This window comes from Corvus cornix, chromosome 4, assembly GCF_000738735.6.
Source record: "Corvus cornix cornix isolate S_Up_H32 chromosome 4, ASM73873v5, whole genome shotgun sequence".
Classification (NCBI taxonomy): Eukaryota; Metazoa; Chordata; class Aves; order Passeriformes; family Corvidae; genus Corvus; species Corvus cornix.
Genome location: NC_046334.1, coordinates 45,892,333 through 45,912,708, shown reverse-complemented (window position 1 = coordinate 45,912,708; position 20,376 = coordinate 45,892,333). Strand labels below are relative to the sequence as shown.

At 36.1% G+C, this 20,376-nt stretch overlaps 1 protein-coding gene across 2 annotated transcripts in view; it reads right to left on the bottom strand.

Moving 5' to 3' along the window:
• The window catches only part of CHIC2 (cysteine rich hydrophobic domain 2), a 31,157-nt gene that overhangs the window by 7,938 nt on the left and 2,843 nt on the right, over positions 1-20,376 (bottom strand). For both annotated transcript variants that reach the window (XM_039551043.1, XM_039551044.1), the window contains exons 2-5: positions 16,193-16,247; positions 15,895-16,050; positions 2,416-2,472; positions 2,190-2,249 (exon numbers count right to left, since the gene is read on the bottom strand). In XM_039551043.1, coding sequence (XP_039406977.1) covers positions 2,190-2,249; positions 2,416-2,472; positions 15,895-16,050; positions 16,193-16,247 — 328 coding nt within the window. The remainder of the gene's footprint in view (positions 1-2,189; positions 2,250-2,415; positions 2,473-15,894; positions 16,051-16,192; positions 16,248-20,376) is intronic.

Here is a 20,376-nt window from a genome sequence, read left to right as displayed (position 1 = left end):
AGTCATAACACAGCAGTGTGATCTGACTTAGAAACAAATAAATGCATCTGGTAACATAAATAAGGATTTTATTTACTTTAAAGGGAAACTCACCGTTCTAAGAAGTTAAAAATTATTTCTCAATGCTTTTGATTCTAAAGGAGAATACAACTTAGCTGCTTAGAGAATTAAGACTTCTATCTCTGCAAGCATACCAAGCCTCAGAAAACAAGTCTCCGATTTTATTTCTAAGGCATTTTTGAGTAATGAATACTGAAACCAGGTGTACCGGTTTATTTTTTGAGATATTCAGAAGGTACTTATTTTCAGAAGTGATGCAAACTGCTCAAAATCCACTGATCACTGGCCTGAGTCAACCACTGGATTCTGCAGAGATACCAGGGCTTCTAATGCTCAGACAAGGTTTCAAAAGGGGAGAAAGAAGTAAAGCTGGAACACCGTGTTTATACCAAAGGTATAAGATTATCTTGTCTTTCTTTATTTCACTAATTATTTATTTAGTTTAACATCTGTTACAGTGGATTTCAAACCTCATTCAGCAAAGCACCAAGTTTTGGGTACAAGAGTCTAACTTAAATAATCTGTTTTGTGAAAAGTTGAGGATAGGAGTTTATTATTTAAAATTAAATCACAATCATATAACGGGCAGTTCTTAAAGACACTGGCAATTTCAGTTCACTGAAAGAAGAAAACGGTACAGTGAAGTTTTGTAAAAATTTTCTCGTTAAGCATATCCAGAGATAATACCAGACACTTTGCAAATTGAAAATAAAATCTTTGATCTTTATCCTGTAAAACTATATGCCCATGCTTATATTCTTATTGTAAGCAGGTCAACTGATTTGGAATTATATTTAATAGAATGAATATTTATCTGTAAATGTTGCTGGGCCATAGTATTTACAAACTCACATTATATTTTTTCCAATTGAATCTGCAGAACATTGGGTTTGACAATGCTTCCTATAAAAAAATAAAAGTTTTCAGCAAAGTATAAACACTTCATTTAGGCAAAGCTTAAGTATACTTTCTGAAATATGTTTTATTCCATTTTCAGTTACACTCATATATCTAACCTAAAAAATTCTGTAGAATAAATGTTACAAAAAGTACTTATTCAGTGAACTGAATAGAGCCATCTGTAAAAAAAGCATTTTGAAGACCTTGTATTTCAGGCAAGAGATAAGATCTAAAGGAGAGACTGGGAAAAGGGGAAGACTAAAAGATAAAGATCATTTGTCTATCATTTTGAACTGTTTAATCACTTTTAGAATTTTTACGTGCATTATAGCTTTGTTGTTCTAAAGAATAGACAAAGTACTGCATAATGGAAGATCACAGACTAAGCTAGAACTAACTCAGCCAATATTTCTCAGAAGCTAATCTTTATTTTTAAAAAGCTAACCTTCCTGTAGCCTACTTACTGAGGCATTAAAAGAAATTACGGAAATTCTAATGTTTCTTACATTTAGCAGCTTAATTTCATCCTATCCTATGTACCTCCAAAATATATTGAAAATGGAAATAAGAACAGCACCAAAAAAGAACAAGTTGCAAGCTAAACAAACTGAAATCCTACACAGGACATCACTCATTTTAAACCACATATAACTTCTCACTGTATATTTCCAAGAAGGGTTTATGGAGTCTCAGCCAACGACTGAAGTAGATTAAAACTCCAGAGACAGATTTAAAAATATTTTAGTGACACCAATTGGAGATAAAGATACTTCCAAGATAGTTGAGGTAAGGGGCAGTTAAAATCTAAAAAGGCTAAAGGTTTCTTAAGCTCCAACAGCTTAGTTGAAAGGTCTTCTTCCATACTTTTGGACTTGATTAGCATTATATAAAATAGCCATATCTGACTTGCTGCGTAACCAAAGTTGTGGTTATTCTTTATACAGCATCTAAAATTTCACACTCCATCAGCACATGTTCAAGCTATTTTATCTTGGCAATTAATTTATTATTTTTCAGAACACAGTGAAGCCTTGTTTTCAAGTCATTCATAACTTTATAAATCAGTCCTGCACATGAAACCATGCATCTGTGAACCGTAGAAAATCCTTGCACTCAGGCGATTAAGCTCCTGACACCTTTACTGATTAATAATCATGAAAAGAATAAGATCAGAAGCAAAATAAATGATCATTTAATAGAGAAACTCACAAAACAGCCCTTTAACTTACATATTCCATCATGTTATTCGTTTCACATTTCCTTTTGCTTAGTCTCCAATGCAAGCACAGCTAGACAAGGAGGAAAGAAAAAGAAGAAAAATGAGCTGTATTTTATTGCAGCACACAGACTAGCCCATTTGTCCACCTTTCATATTTTTCGTTCAACAAAAGCATCTGTTTCCATACTGTGCAATTCAAACTCCAACAGTACGAAGCTGCTCCCTGCGGCACTCACCTTGTGGTATAACCTATTGTTTTCCCATTCTAATAACTTCTCAATCGATCTTCGTGTCTGGAAGACAAATGAGAAAGAATTTTACTCTTGACTGGTTTTAGAAAAACTTTGTTTTGCAGCTGCTTTTGTGTGAAAAGGGGAGAGGTACAGGACAGTGACTGAGTACAGGGTGGTCTGTAGTACCATCAAAACTTGTCGGGTATTAAATAGTATCTAGAACAGAAACAACTTTTTATGATAGCCAAGTAAGTACCTTCAACCACTTTGGAACAAAAACTGTTGTTATGTATGCTCTCTGGTTCTTATGGCAGTTTTAACTTTAAAATCACAGAAATTTCAAAGTGATCTAAGTATAAAAAGCAGGAACACTGCTCCCCTAGGATCAGTGGTCTAAACATACTGCTTCTAAGGTCAGCATTTAAACTCAAAAGTGCTGCAAACTATTTTGCAATGCCATAGGTCAAGTGCAAATACACAATACTCTAAATAAATGAGACATTTTTGTTGCATTTATATCCAGATTTTAGAGAGTGAAAAAGCAAATGCAGAAAGTTATAGTAAATTCCACAAATAAGTATTACTAAGTTTGTGATCTGTATAGAGAGCAAACCCAATATTTAGGATTCTAAAGAAAAGGTTTACTGCCTGTGTCATCCATACTTGACATTTCAGATAGAGAATCCTGAAAGCCGTTCTGCACAGCTTTTTAAGATTATGCGTGCTAGAATTAAAGGACATTCTGTGCTGCAAAGTTTCACAGCATTTTGAATATAATTATTCAGTTATATTTACATTTGAGAAATACATACTGACATTTATGGTCATTTGACTGCCAGAATATATATTGCTTAGCTCTAAATGAGATTTGCTACAGACGGTGAATAAAAAGAGGATAATTCATGGTGCCAGGTGTTAAGATGAGACCAACAGAGCTGCAGGTGCAAAAGGACGGAGCAACGACAAGGACCAAATACAACTTAGTGCAGCTGCAGCTTCCTTACAAGGCAGAGAGGGGTGAGGGGAAAGGATGAGAAAGCATCTTGCTGTTATTACTACAAAATACTAGTACTGTAAATGAACATTAACAAACCAAACTAAATGCTGTCATAAGAAACAAGAATGTCTGAGTAAAATAAAAATTAGACAGCCAATTATTCATTTCCCCCCAAATATTAGCATCTTGGTTTTCAAACATCAGTTTGTCTCTAGTTTAATACAGAAGCAGTTGTGGGGAAACACATCTTAAGCATGTACTGTGGTCACATGATTAAAAATTAGATCACTGCTATCTATCAGTATTCATTACAGCGAATTTTTATTATGTTTTATTTTAAAATCACAAGCCAAGGAATTATCAAAAGGTGGACATACCAGTGACTAATTTATCACATCAATTGGAAATTGAGTATTTTTGGGCTTATTCTTATTATTATGTTTTTAAAGACAGTGCCCTTTAACAATAATCAGTAGACCTCACTTGTTTCTTTGTAAAGATAGCCTTTTAGAGTCTGCTCTCCTTTTAAATGAAAATAGGGCAGCAGTTATGGTCACACTTTTGTTAATTTAGTTGCCAGTCAGCTCCAAATCAAAAGAAAATAAGGCTGCAGAGTGTAATTAACATTCAGTTCAGTCGTTTTGTCCCTTGTCTAGCCCCCAAGCTTTGTTAAAATTGCCATCTGAATGCTGAAGGCTGTAGGGAAATCGATTTGATTCTAATCGCACCATGAAAAGAACATGATCTAACTGCTTTCAGCCCTCCGTAAATCTGTACTAGGTCTTTAGCACAATGCAACTTCCAATTTAAAAAGCACTGAATGTCTCGTCAATGACTTTGTGAAGAAAAAAGAACAAGGAGCAGACATAAAAATTCCAATAGTTGTTTAAGCATTAAAGTTCATTTGCATCACAGCAAACCTGAAAAGGGCTGACCTCTCAAACCGCCTCTCAGGTCTATGAAGTTGTAGCCTTGACAAGCTCACATTGACAGAGCTCATTGACTCTGAAAGGCTACTCTATCAATGGTGAAAAATGGCAATAGGTTCTACTCTGAGCAGGCATCTGCCTGCCCACCCGCTGCTAAACCAATGGCAAAACTGATTCAAAACCTGAATCTACCTTGTAATCTTCCTTTCCAGGACCTTTTAATAATAGATTAAGATCACGATACAATTTAATTTGTTTGCCCCAAAGACTGTGAAAAACATCCAAGCTTTTCAAATTCCAATAAAATTACACCGATATTACAATACATACATATAAATAAGAAATTGATAGGTACTATTAATTGGTTTATTTAAGCAAGAGGACAGTTTAAAGTCATTTGACTAGAATGAGATAAAAATGCAGATCTGAAACCATGCTTCTTTATCTTCCCAGAGCCTTAAATACTACCCTTCCTACAGTATGATCTGGGATAGTCATAGCCCCCAAACACACCATATTATCAATACAGAAATGTTAATGAAAATTAGACTGTAAAATATTTCTGCAAACTCAGAGCTTGGAATAAAAAGAAATGAATTAAACAGCATCACACAATTCACTATAGTAAGTTTTCTTCCTACTTGACAGGTGAAAAAAAGCACTTGCACGTGCAGCTTAATTAATCACTGCTCTTGACATCTCAATGATTTACAGTGAGGAGCAGGTGAGGAGATACAAAACCAGAAAGGAACACTTGATTTGAGTGTAGCATTTCCAGCACACTAGGATGACAAGCTTGTATATTCTATCAATGGTGTACAGAAAAACCCATACAGCAAATTATTTGTTAGCCACAACAAAAGCACAAATTAAGTGGAAGAGAGACTTGCTTATTAGGAAGATTTAATACTACCCAGCTTTTAATTTTTTTTTTCTTAAAAAAACTAGTCCAATATTTGAGCAAAGAAAAAAACTGCAACTCAAGTACACTCTTTAGCATACCAAAGACAAGAAAGTATGCTTTGTAACCTATTTCATGAAAAAAGCAGATTGTCTTTAATGCTATCCACAGAATTTTGTGAAATAGACCTCTTCAACTGTCCAGATGCAATGTTTAATGAAACATTTCTGTAAAACTGGTTCCTTAAAGGTATTAGTGTCTAATAGTGCCTTTTGAAAAAATCAAACTACCAAAAAACCCCAAACACAGAAAACACTTTACTAATGCTTATTGCCCCGATTCAGTAAAATGAAGTTTTTCCCTTAGACATGGAAGAAAAAAATTCTAAGCCTAAACATGAACTTTTCATGCAGAAACAAGGATAGTATTGAATATATTACCAAATGCAAGACATTTCTGTTATATCTTTACAGTGTCTATCCAGTTAGCTCCAGATGGAATTTTGATCTGACAGGAAGGCTGTGCAGCAACAGGGCCCCTCTGGCAGTGCACGACCAGGAACACGCACACTACACTAAACCGCGCTAGTGAACGGGCCAAGGCCCCCTCAAGTCCTGCTGTAAATCAGTGAATGACTGGTACAATATTAAACAAAAGGATCTTACATGACTCCCAAAATGGTGCTAATTTGAGTACCTCCCTTTGTCTTTATTATGTGGGGAAACAACATGGATAGCAACAACACGATCCTCCACTAACAACTGTATTCACAGTTATTTGGGAAAAACCAAAGAATCTCCCGCTACGTGCATTTGATCTTTGACTTCTCACCTGAAAACATGTATACATGGTGCAATATTAGTCCAATAAATAGCATGAGGTTTTCAAATTCCTTCATAAAAAACTTTACTACAATCGAGTATTATTAGTTTTGAATATTGCCCTGAACAAATATACTTTATGCTTAAATTTCAAAATACAAAGAGGCAACTCTAGGCAGACTTTTGTTAGATTCTCACATTGCCATAATTTGTATTATACACCACAGAAAAAAGTCAAAGGATCCTGTCAGAGGTCAGAACTATACTATCTCTGCTCACTCGAAGAGAGAAAGGACAGAAGCAGGAATTTCTATTCATTCTGACTACAAAATTTATACCCAAGTAATTTAGCTACCAGCACAAACGATGAAATAGAAAGTTAGAAGATAACTGAGTCACCTACGCTCACTTTCAACATGCCAGAGTATCCCCCAAGCCAATTTTGAGGCCCATATTGGTACCACAAAAATGCCAAAGCTGTACTCAGAACACACAACTGAATGATGTACATCTGTGCTGAGAATGTCCTCATCTTTAACACTATACCACATGTGAACCAATATAAACTGCAAATTGGTAGGATTCCCATCTTGCTAAGGAATTCTCCATTTGTGAAGGGAAAAGAACACAAAGGTGAAACCTGAGTTGATTTCAGATCCTGACATCCTGGACTACCTGCTTTAGTGCACAGTATTTTGAAAAGGTGTTTGTTCTACTACATAGGTGAACGTGGAGATCTTGCATAATTTCTTCTACTAGTATTAGTAGCTAGGGTATATTAGCTCCTATTAGTAGCTAGGATATTTCTTATTTTAGACCATTTTAAGAGTCCTCATCCCAGAATTCACTTCAGCATCCATGCAAGAAAGCAAGCGAAACCCATACTAAACAGAATGAAGAATATCTGGAAATAAATGTAGCAGTCTGTTGCTTTTTGTATGATCTTGAAATAACTGCCTTGTCCAACAAGATTACTATTGCTGCACCTTGCCATACCATATCGATTACTATGTGCAGAAAATGAGTCCAGCCTAAAGCACAGATCAGAGCTCCTGATCACACAGAGAGAAATGCAATCAACAGAATTCTGGAGCAAGAGAACTGACAACACCAAGATGACTTCATGAAACTTCCCATTCTGAAAGATAGCCCTGAGGATATTGTCGCACATGATCCATAAACTAACCCCATTTGTACGGGTCTCAACCCTGGGATGGTACATCACAAAGAGATGAATTTAAAGCTTAGTGAATCAAATCACACCAATTACTTTCTGGAAAGGTCTCTTCCACCACACTGTTTGCTGATATAAAGAGAAGCTCAGTGTTATTTGACACTACTGCATGTAACATTTTTTAGTACCTAAACTCAAGATGATTCCTCAGTTAATTTGGTTGCCTTGATTGTCAAATTCCTCAAGTGTTTAAGAAAGCACTAAAGCCATTAAACATGTGCAGGAGAGAGAGGGTGTACAGAAACATATACTCCATGTATATTATCCAGGAATAAAATGGAGAGGATGTTATAGTATCACCAATGTACCAATTGACAGATACTGAGTACTTTCCAAAGGCATTTTGGCCTGCAGTAGAAACACTTAGCAGAGACAAAATATCAAAGAAAATTCCTAGAAGCTGATTAAACTCTTCTATAAGTTTCCTCTCAAATATACAAAATCTGAAAGATTCAAGATGCTAACTGATATTTTAGCCACTGGATATTTTGGCTGTCCTACAGAGCTAAGCCACCAAATAAGCGTTGCTAACTACTTTCTGTAACGAGGTGACACTGACTAGAGGCAACCATTTGTGAAAACTTCATACTATGGAGAAGCCTTGCAGAAGAAACAGTCTTGACCTTGGCAAAAATAACACACTTCCCTTGAGAAGGCCTTGAAATGTGGTAAAAAACACATTTCACAGGCAGACAGATGTTGAACTGATCCATGAAGCATTACGACTACACTTAATGTTGTTACTTGAACTCTTAAATACAGATTTGTAACTCATTCATTCTAGGATTAAATTCTACCTCTGATTCTCTCTCATTATATGGAAACAAAAGCCATGAAGCTCTGATCTCTCCAAGCAAATTATTCAAATCTGGCCATGACAATCTAAAGCATCCACCTCCTGCTGAAGGACATTCTCACAGAAAAGGCCACAGAAAATGAACAAGTAAAATGGAATTGACCGTAACAGGGATGAAAATAGGATCAAATCTCCACCAAATAACTCATCTGGTGTCATTCTCTGTGGGAAATTTTAAACTGAGCAAGAATGGAAATTCCACCTCCATCTCCTCTTTTAAGGTTAGAGAAACGTTAATTTCAGTCCCTGCCATTTATTTCCACAATAATCAGGAGTATGCTATGGAACATAGTTCAAGGCCAGCGTAGGTTGAGAAGCTAAAGGTTCTCTGGTTACATCTCTGTTAAGAAATGAAACTGTGCCCAGAAACATTCCCATTCATTTCAAGCCAGCTGGCAGGGAACAGCTTACATCTCTATCAGTAAGTTTTCATAACCTCCGAACCACTCATAGTGCCTGAAGCATTCTGATAATGCCTGTGAATTGTTACACAATACAGACCCCAGAGACTGCCAGGGACCTTTCTAAAAGTACAAATTATAAAGTACCAATTCCGAAGAACACTCCCAGGTTTCTTTTGTTACTATATAGGAATCCTTTGACTCCTGCCGCTAGGAGTGTCTAAGGACAGTGGCCAAGAATGGAAGAGAAGCTACATGGCCAGAAAGACTGAAAGGCAGCACAACTTGACAAAACTCCATAGAAGACTGTAAAATCCAACACATCACTAGTCTGCAGGCCGAAGAGAATGATCTCTCTCAAAAGGACAGCCTCTACAGTCCCTTGTACATCTAGGGCTGAATCAGAAAAATACAGGTTGATCCTGTAGCTACTTTACCAATATAGAAAAAATACATCTGGTTACTTAGTATTTTCCATCATCATTATTGTTCTAGATTCAGTTATTTATTCCAAAATTCAGCAAAAAATATTTTTACGAGCTGCGCAATTAGAAGTACCTGGTCACTTCACACTTTTTATGTGTTTGGTATGGTACAAGATTAATTAACTCTTTCCATCTTCTCTTTCATAGAACTGCCTCCCTCGTCTTCCCAACTGTTTTGTTAGCAGTAATGGTTCTTGAACTAATATCTTCTTTGTTAAATTATTTTCTTTATGCACAGTGCTTGAGTTACCAAGAGTGCTACACTTTGGCAGAAAATAACATTTTACTGTGATTTGCTTTAATAAAGTGGAAAAGTTAATACTTTCCAGACCTAGGCTACTTTGAGAAAAATCAGGAGAAGAGGCACAGAAATGTGTCACTACTTCACACTTGCCAGAACTTTATTCTGTTTTTCTGTTTTACAGTAACAGTCTAACAAGCTATTGTTCAGTCAAGTGCTTTCTACTTAGTTTAATTTTATCATATAAACTTCAGGTAGTTTTGCCTTCTAATTCTTTCCTCAACAGTGTTTGCATATGTTCCCTATTTGAGATCATCTTTAAGTTGCTAAAGACAGAATCCTAAATAAACTGATTTCCAAATCTGACAACTAACTAGACCATTTTTAGCATGTTCCTTCAAAATAGCTCTATGCAAATTTCACCCAACTCACACTTGTATTTTCAGGAACATGTCAACCTGGACAGGAAGAGCAATATAAAAAGCAACACTAAACCCAAACCACTACATGATCCCTTTATATACCTTAGCCATCACAATGTAAAAAGGGCTGTAACATGGAAATGTTAATTTTACCCAGATTGTTTTGATTAATATTTTCAGAGATGTAATTCTAATTACAAATGCAATTAAATTTTAAATAGCATTTAGAATATTCACTATACTTCCCAGAGATACTCTACATTTAGGATTTATATAAAACCTTTATATAAAGAATAAATGAAATAATAAATTTAACTTCAGAATACTTATTTTTGAAGTACTAAAGGGTTTGCATTTATCTATAAAGAAACAAACTAGTATTCTGTGATCTACTTATATCTGTAAGTATTCTTCATGCCAATCTCACTGCCCTGTCCTGCATCAAACAAGTCTGCATATTGAAAAACATGTTAAAATGAGCTGCTCCCACAGCTCGTTGTGCACCAACTCACTACTATACCCTTTAGGAAAGCACATGAAAACCTGATAAGCTTTTATAGGGTGCTGTGAAAGAAATAAAATCTGGGGGAAAAAAATAACCACATAGGTATACGCATGATGATTTCACATTTATTTATTCTACAAGCTTTGCTACTTGAAGTTGAGTATACGGAGAACTTAGTGACTCTTCTGACCAAATTATACTGAATGATTTCTAAAGCAAAATATACCAGTCCTGAATCTTCTGATTCTTTAAATTTTCATTTCATAATTAATACAAAAAAAAAAAAAAAAAAAAAAGGACCTCTGAATAAATTTGAAAACAATGGTCAAGAATGCATATTTGATACATACAAATTCTTCTTTAAAAAAGTTGTACTAAGTTGACTAGAGCCAACACAGAGATCATATGTGCTCTGGTTAGGATAAACATAATAAATACATTACAATTTTAAAGATTCTTCCAAACTGAACTACAATGTAAATTGTCATAACAGATACTTCAAAAACAAGGTACCTTTTGTCTTAAGTAATTGCCTTGTGGAACTCCTCAGAAAAGCATTATGCTATTAAGAGTACTTCCAGTGCAAAGTCCCTGGCAGACAGGCATAGGAGAAAAACATACATTTTCTTCAGTTTTGAAAATAAATGTAATGTATTCATAAACTCAATAAACTCATGTAATGTATTTTTAACATCAGTATCATCCATAGACAAGCAAGACTATCAAATTTAAGAAAATTCATTCCAGCTACTTCACCACATATTTAATTTAATCAATACTTTGGAAGTTGTAATTAGCTATGTTTATACAGCACTCTGAACATGTGAACTGCTACGAAAGTGACAACTAATGATGAGGCTTAAGCAGCATTCAGCAGCTTTGTGTGAATTCACAAACAAACAAGTAGCTCTTGAAAGTATTAGTACAGATCACACTGTTAAATATCTAATTCTATTCATTTTAAGAGATTGCCCATGAAGCATTTGAAACATGCAATTTACTTGTACAATACCAGCTTTTAAGAAATCTAGCAGTACTGCAATTCTATCATAGCTTTCATTGTTACTGTTTCTGTTGAAATTATATATCCTATTTACCCATCAGGAACTACAGCATTTAGTTAATACTGAAAATGAGTGCCAATTCATTTGAAAAAGTGGCTTCAAATGGGCACCTCAGCCTGCAGTGCTTTTTGAATTATCATTCACTACGCCATTCTTTTTATTCAAAGAAAAACAACTTAAAGACTTAATGTTCATTTGTACAACCTGGAATTTGTCCCAGAAAGGATGGTGCATTCTATGAGTAAAACTGCTTAAGACATTTATGATCTAGATCTGCAAAGGAGGGACTGTACTTCCTGCAACTTTCTTGCAGCTTTTATTCATTAAAATCAAATCAGGACCACATAAAAGGAGAGAGGTAATAAGATACTGAATCAAATAAAACATTTATTTTACTGCTGAAGAGTAGCAGGCTTTTTCCAAATACCTTAGTGCAAATGAAGAAAGGAAACAACACTATACAAAGACTCCAAAACCAGCACTGAAAAGAAAAATTAAGTGCAGGGTAAGCTTTCACTGCATGGAAATGCATTAAAATTATATAATTAACAATTAAACTTACAAACATCTGTGGCTTAATAAATTCCTATTTTGAAGCACCTGCTGGTTTAAGGAGACAAACCATTACCTTATTTTTCACTGCTCAAAAAGAAGCATGTATTCCCATTACATACAAACTTTCAGTGACTGTAATTTCAGAAATTGTACTTACATTTGTGATAACTTTCCTGTGTTTGAATTTTAAAAGTCAATGAAAGGAGGTAAAAATACAGAATGCAGAGAACCACTAAGAAAATTATTCTAACTCTGAAGCTGCAATTGTCATTTTGTCTACATAAACCCTAAAAAAGAAAAAAATCTTTCTCTGAAAAAGATCCGCAAACTACACCAGCAATTCAAGACCCGGGTAGAGTGATTCAGCCTCATTAAAATGGACGTTGCTTATTTGGTCATTCTGAGAAAAATTTCTCTTCTATATTAAAAGTAAGCAATTGTATTGCAGAAACTGTTGTTTCATTTAATAAAATCCTTGAGAAACACTCCCACTTGTTAGTTCACTGTATATGTAATTCAATAAAACAAATTTATTAGTCTTCCATTTCAGTAGAAAAGGGCAAATATGAAGACTTGTATATTTTCATTGTGCAATTAAAACATGATCTGCACAAATTTCAGGATAGGAATGCTCCCATCCTGCTTTCAGAAATCAAACTCTCTAATTGGACAGTCTTGGGAGTCTTTTGTGATCACTGCAGCAAAGGATGTAACACAAGGCAATTCCAAGTAACTGTCCTTTCACTGGGAATCACTTAGGAGGGCTGAACTAGCAAAGTTCTCTGGGTAACACTTCTCAGACAATTGCAAGTAATGTAAAAGAAGCAACCTTTTATTTATTGATCATTTGTTATTGATCATCTGTTATCCTTGTTTTACAGTATGAATATAAGCGGGAAATAATTCATTGTATCTCAAAATTAAAGGGAAGAAACAAGCATACATAATCCTGGACCTCTGTTTCCTCAAAAAGTGAATCCTGGCTGTTGTGACTATACTTATGGCTGAGTCCAGTCAGGGAAAGGATATCTAAAGAAATCAAAGCATGGAAGATAATTTGATCAACGCAACCCTCTTCCAAGCCACAGGTAAAGTCAGACACAAGCAGTTTAAGAGTTCAAATGTGAGTAGTTCACATTGAATACATTAGCCTTATGCATCAGCAAAACTGTGGCACTAGCAGCAAACCAAAATAGTCAATGAATTTTTTTTTTTTCTTTTGTTAGTGGAAGAGTATGAAGTTGCTTCTTGTCACAGTTCTACTGGAATCTACTGAGGAAATAACAGACTGGAACCTAGACTAACCAGGTGTTATTTAAAACTACTGTTTTTGCTGAGCAGCTCCAGGTAATTCCCAATGCGCTGTCTCTTACTTGCCACGCTTCTAGGAAAACACGTATTGTTAGTTTCCTGCACTTGTCACAGCACTTTGACATAAACTGATGGAAAGTCCTAAGATTTTTCTTTTATGCAGAAGCTTGTGGATACAATTCAGTACTGAGATCTTACAGGGTACAAACCCTGTAATTCCAGGTAAGAGGGATTTAAGGAATATATATCACTTTATATTTTTCTGCTCTGGGTCTACCAAGACAAAGTTAAATCCACCCATACCTATACAAGCAACCCAAATGGCAGTAATTTTCACCATTTTTCTGTAAGTAGTAGCCCTGACTAGAATCATTAAAAATCCTCCTGCTTGTTTCTCATAGTAGGATTTCCAAATGTGTCCTTGAAAAATATTCCACAGCTTTCCACCTTAGCTCCTCTACCAAAGAAAAATATTCTTTCCCAGCCATTTCCAAGATTGAGAGGTAGGAGTTTAGGAAAGCACTCTTTTCCCTTTCACTTTGTCTTTAAGAGCACAAGTTAATTAATTCTTCTCTATATATACTCTCCAGATGCCAAACAGACACCAAGTTCTGAGTTTTCTGTCTGAGAAACAACCCTATAAGCACACATTCATTTGGCCAGCTGCTGACATGGACAAGTGATGCTGACCTGAAATTTCCAGATTGATTTAAATTACTCTTACTCTGGAGGAATAATTGAACCGTCATCAGTGTCTAGTGCCATTGTGCCATAGACAGTGGCACAAGATACTTTGTTTGGGCATCCGAGTCCTAAGTTTCACTAACACTGGACAGCCAAGTGCAGAAAAAGATGCAAAGGTCCATAAATGTCTTCTGGTACCAACTTTAACAGGAAAAATGCAATATTCACTGATAGTCTGGGCCACATGCTAGGATGACTTACAGAAGTTCAGTCACAAATCTGTGTCTATGCTCCTGCTGTTCACACCCTTTCCAGGACTCTTCTCTCCTTATGCATTCTGTATTACAGCAACAATGACACCGCTATCCTCTTTCCAGCCTCCTCTGAACAAAGTATCCATGGCTGGAGGGTTTTTTCCCGGATTTATCCCTTTGTAAGGAGCTTACCTTTTTACCTTATCCCACACAACTCTAACTGTTGCTTCACCAGATTCCCTCACAGAACATCTCTCCTCAGCTTCAAACTGTTTTCTGACCCCAGATCCTAGAAGCCCTTGTATTTTTTCTGACACTGTTTAACAATGTAGAAAAAGTTGATTACAGGACCCAGTCTAGAAGTTGAGAGCTTGCAACATCAGTCCCTACCAAGTTACATCCTGTTATCATTTCCTGCTACAACACATTATGTGAGAAAAATGGGTCAAACTTCATAACATCAGAAGCAGTCTCATTTAGAAGTTAAACATGGACAGTAGCAATGGAAGCTTCCCTTGTGTTTGTTTCTTACAGAACTAGGCCTCAAATGGTAAAGGTAGTCTCTTCTCAAAGCTAGTTAAGTCAACTGCTTATCTGTTAAAGCAACCACCAGATTCTAACCTCTTCTAGCAGACTTTTGGGCTACAGATATACAGTCATGCTACAGGATACTTACTAGTTTGTGACAACTTGAAGATAAAAAACTTAGGGTTTGATATAAATCACACTGACACCAATATTTTTGTTTTGGTTAGTTTCTCCTCTGCCTCCAACATTACCAGGAGGCTTTTCTATTTTATTTTGTATACAATTAAAACTAGCCTTAAGTAATCTCTTAAAGGGACTGAGTATTAAGATCTTAACATGGATAGTTAGATGTTACAAAAATGCATACAGGTTTTGTTATAATCAATGTTCATCCTATAAATATATTTTTGGAATGCCTTTATTTATTAACGCTAAAAAATGAGGACTTTGATAAAGAAAATCATAATGATGTTCAGTGTACTGAATTGTACACAAGGTGTAGCATTAAGAGGTATTACACAAGAAAGAACATACACAAGCCACAACAGGAAATGGAAAGACGAACAGTACTAAATAGTGAGGAGATGATGGCGAGGCAGAGACTTCTTGCAAAGTAGTGAAATAGAATTAGCCAAAGACAATTTTTACACACACAGAAACAGAAGAGATGGGAGGGTAGCCTAATTAACTGCACCGAGAAAAAGGAAGTGAAAACCAGGCGTGTGTAATGGGCTTCTGTTGTGAACAATGCACTAAGTGCCAAACGTACACAGACAAAAGGCTACTTGCAAATTCATCATGTAAAAAAAAGCATTGTACTTGAAATTCAAAAAGAAAAATCAATTATTCTTTTTTAAAACTGCCTTTTTAACTCAAAATATGTGGTTCCTTGGGGCCACAGTGTAATCAGAAGCTCCTCAAAAACTACCACTCATTCATTGCCAAATTCTGATAATCTCAAACAGTGTATCCCAGAGAAGATGCAGCTATTAAAGAGTATGTTGCAAGTTGGTTCAATAACAATAATTGCTTTACAATAGACGTCTCTAGGAGGCATTCAACTATACTACCTCTCATTGAGTTATAAACTCAAAAGTCCTAACTGATGTCTCTTGTAACTTTAACCAGTACAACAGACAACTGATATCAAAATGTATGAAATAGAAGTGATTTAAGTAAGTTCTAGCATACAGTTTTTAATAGTGAAGGAGGAAAAAAAAAAAAGAAAACCAAAATGAGAACAAAACCAGTACCATTCTAACTATCAAAAATTACATTAATAATTCAAACTTACTCTTTTACTGAGGCAGATAACTGGCCACATACTACAACCTAAAGTGCAGCAGCAGCAAAGGCATCCACATAGTAGCCATCGCACATTAACTGGAAGATTCTTCTTAAGACAACTGTTAACTCTACTGATGCTGGCTTTGAATTCTTCAGGTGCAACCTACAGGGGAAATGAAAAGAGAAGAAACAAACTAGTACTACACCAGTGTAATTTATTACTTTTACAGGGTCTACACTTGGAACATTTGTTTTTGTAATAAAACCTGAACTCTAATTTCAAAATTTTATTCAAAGATACTCACCTTTCCAGTTAAAGATGAAGGAAATTCTGCTTCAAATTTGTTGCTTAGTCCAAACCTGCAAAAACAAAATTTAGATTGCACCAAAATTATAAATAACCCCAATCCATGCCACAAATGGCAAGTACCTCACAATACTCTCAGGGTCTGTATCAGTAACAGCATTAATTTCAGGAAAACACTACTTGTTATTAAGAGTAATTCTTAAAATTATGGTAACAAACAAAAATACACCATTGTACACAGATTGAAATCCATCTTGCCCATAGTTTCTTCTCACGGTTCTCTTGATGCTATTGACTCTTCCTCAAAGTCAGCAAAACCTATAAGCAATAGTGGCAAGTGAGGTAGGTGAAGTACTTAAGGGGAAAGGGGAAGTTACTTGAGGCCACAGTTTGAACTACCTCTCTCCTGCACCAGTACAGATGTATTTTGAAGAAAAGCTCATCCAGTGCTAAATAACTGTTCTAAGCATAAAAATGGAATCAACGCCAGCTTGTTTTTCAGAAAAGAAATACACAGTAAGTTTCAAAACACAGAATGCTAAGTAACAAAACACGGCTTAAACAATACCTAATTTTAAAGAAACATACTAGTTATAAATGTAAAGCTGTGAAGCAGTTTGAAATGAGCTAGAGTTATTGAATCTACTGGGTTTCACAAGATCTAAAGATCAGAAGAGTTCCAGCTTATCTATTAAAAAATGTTTTCTACCTTATGGGTGTTTGGTTGCGTTCATGAGTGGATGAACCTCAAAGAAAATCTAAATATTTTCTGGCATCTGGGCTGGGCAATAACTTCTAGTAGAGACTATACCAACTATAAAGTCATTAATAACACTATATGACTGGCTACTAATACGGTAAACAGCTGCCAGTGTAAAATTTAAGTTGTAATTTACAAAATTCTGAATACAAATCAGAGCAGCCTATCAGATACTACAAACAAAAATCAGAAACTAAACTGCTCAAGATTTGAACTATTGGCAGCAACATGTATCTCAGTTGTACACAGAAAAGCTTACTTGAGCCTTGACAGCTGAAGATTTTAAAGACATAATTTGCTTTCACAATATGCTATTGAGCAGCTAGATATTTCCCAGAGTTTTGGGGTTGTTGGTTTTTTTTCTTACCGAACTGAATGATCGGCATGCCAATGGAGAACTTTGTCCAAGTAATCAAATGGGCAGTTACGTGGTAAGCTACTGTGGAAACCTCATAAAACCCAGTGGACAAAAGCTGGCAGATGAGTTTCTTTGAAGATAAATAAAAGGTGGTGAATTTTGGGATTGCTGAAGTATGCTTATGTGACACTCAACTGAAGTTTGACAGGTATATCTCACAGGAGAGATCTTCTATCACCACTCATGATTCTTGTAAGCATTAGCTCAATGCAAGCAGCAGCCACCAGAAATAGCAATAAAATACTGGGCACCACTGGGAAGGTGATTAACATCATTTTGACTCTCCATAAAACCCTCATATACCCACATATTTAGTACTGAGTGCAGCTCTGGCATCCACATTTCATGAAGGACTTGGTGGAGTTAGGAAAAGGCAGAGAGAAGGAAGGCTAGTATAATAAAGGGAATAAAGCAGCTGCCCCAACAGATTAGGGCTGACATTAAGCTGGAAAAGAGAAGGCTTAGGGGGGCATATGATTAAAGTGCGAAGTTTCAGGAAGGCAATGGATAAGGGGAGTATTCATCAACAAATCCCACAATAGAGAGCGCTGAAATTACTCAGAAATTGGTTTAAACAGTTAAAAGAAAGTGCAGCTAAAAATAAGGTGCAAGTAGCTAACTTCAGGGTTTGTTTCCACTTGACATTACTGATGCAAACAGTGCCAACAGATTTGAAGTGAGATTACACAAGTTCCCTGACAAACACACTAAAGCAAAGACAATGTTGAAGGATACAACACTCACATAGCTGCAGATGCCAGAGAGTACAAGAAGAATGGACACCAGGAACAGCCAGACTTACATGCAAACCATACACAGCAGCGCCTGTTCCCAAAGTTTGCAGCAGCACCCTGGGCTAGATAGTTTGATGCTGTAGGTGATTTTTACATAAGGTCTTAAGGCCAAGTAAGCAGGTAATTCTCCTATCACTGATTACAGGCAGTAGAATCATAGAAACATAAAATGATTTGTGTTAGAAGGAACCAAAGATCATGTAGAGATCATCTGAGCTCCCTGTCACTAGATCAGGTTGCTCAAAGCTGCATCCAACCAAACACTGAACACTTCCAATGATGGTGCATCCACAACTTCCCTGGGCAACCTGTTCCAGTGCCTCATCACCCTTATCCCTACATCCAAACTAAATCTATGTTCTTTCTGTTTAAAACTATTCCCCATAGTCCTGTCACTACAGGCCCAGGCAAAAACTCTCGCGCCATCTTTCTTATAAGCCTCCTTTGTATGTTGAAAGGCCACAACAAGATCTCCCTGGAGACCTTATTTACACAGAAGTTATCTACCGTATTTCAGTATTTGTAACTTGAATAGTAGCTCTGCGAGTCTGTAAGTCTCTCAAAACTGGTGAAATAACAAATGAGAATTGTTAAGCAGAAACACATATGGCAAGTTTACTACTTCAACACAGAACAAAAATTACTGGAAACATCTCTACTATTGAAAATCCTGTTGAATACTCCATGACAGGAGGACCATCCACCCTTTCCTCAAACTGCTGAGTGAAACTAAGCACTGAGGCAAGTTATGTAAATGTCAGAGTCGTGCCCTATCAGTTAAGTGTCATGCCCTACTTAAAATTGCCAGTAAGTTGAAGTGGAAACCAAACTGAAAAAATCCCTTGTATCCACATACATTTCAGAAGCAGCCAAGCCTGGAGAATGACTCCAAGCTGAAGATATACAGCTGCCATCACAAGTCTTAAAACTAAAAGGTATCACCACTTTACTACGTAATTAGTTCATTAAATCAGTATTCGTGAAGCATTCAAGTGTTGAAAGCTCCATCAAACACAAACGAATATTCATGATGATCACAAAAGTCATGCCTGACAAAAGCAACCCCCACTGGAAAAGCTGTACAGCTACCTGAAATTACAAAAACTGAGGCAGAGTAAGGCACAGAAACTTCCAACCAATGCAGTTACACTTGGCTGAAGTTATAAGCAAACAGACTGAGAGCCTGTACTCAAGGCTTGTGTTAATGTTTAATACACAGTGGGGTAGCAAAGCTGAAGCTAACACAAACAGCTACCGGCATAATTTTGAGCTTGACACATCAGAGTGTTGTCACCATACGCAAGTAGTAAAAAAGGTTGACTCCATACATTGTAAGTAGTTATGTGATCTCAGAATTGTCACTCTTGACTCTCTTGACTACAAGCTGAAATTTGGCAATTAAAATATTAGAAACTCCACAGAACACAACTACATGTTCAATGTAAATACATAACTGCTATAAAAAAAAAAAAAAGAAAAAAAAGCCTTAAAATAAAACACTGGAAATCAATATTTTGGAGATGCATTTCCTCAGACAGCTGTCCTAATATAGCACTAGATTTCTTTAGTACAATACTGGATCTCCAGTGACACGCACTCATCTCTGCTTGCTCTATGCCTTTCCCACTTTACATCAGGTCTTCAACAGATCCACGCTCACCTCATGCATGAATACTTTCTTTACCCTTCCTGGATCTGAACAAGTGTTTCTGGAACCTGACTCCACTTGAAAGGTTCAGATAAATTCCTGCCCTTGTCTACAGTGGAGAAAGAAATGGTGAGAGGTGGAAACTTTAAAGTACAGAAGTTTACAGTATAGGACACAGACAGTTTGGAACCTTTTTCAGCATGCAGCTTAGATATTCCTAACACAACAAACTGACACATGCTATCCTCATCCTCTTTGTCCTCTCTTATGGGGACACTAAACCATTTTTTCACTGCCCTTAACTCTACTCTTTAGGTCCACATATTCCCGATCCTTACAAAATAAATATATATTTCACAAATCTTAACATGCTCCATCATTCTCACATAGCCCTGTTTTCACTCACATGTCCTTGATACAGAGTAAGGTTGAAAAATATATTGGCAGACTTCAGTTTGATATTAAAGAAACTTACTTGAGTAAATACATCTTTTGACAGTTCTTCTTCCCCTACAAAAAGTTATCTTGCATTGAGACATAAGGTGCTGTAACAGCAGCACAG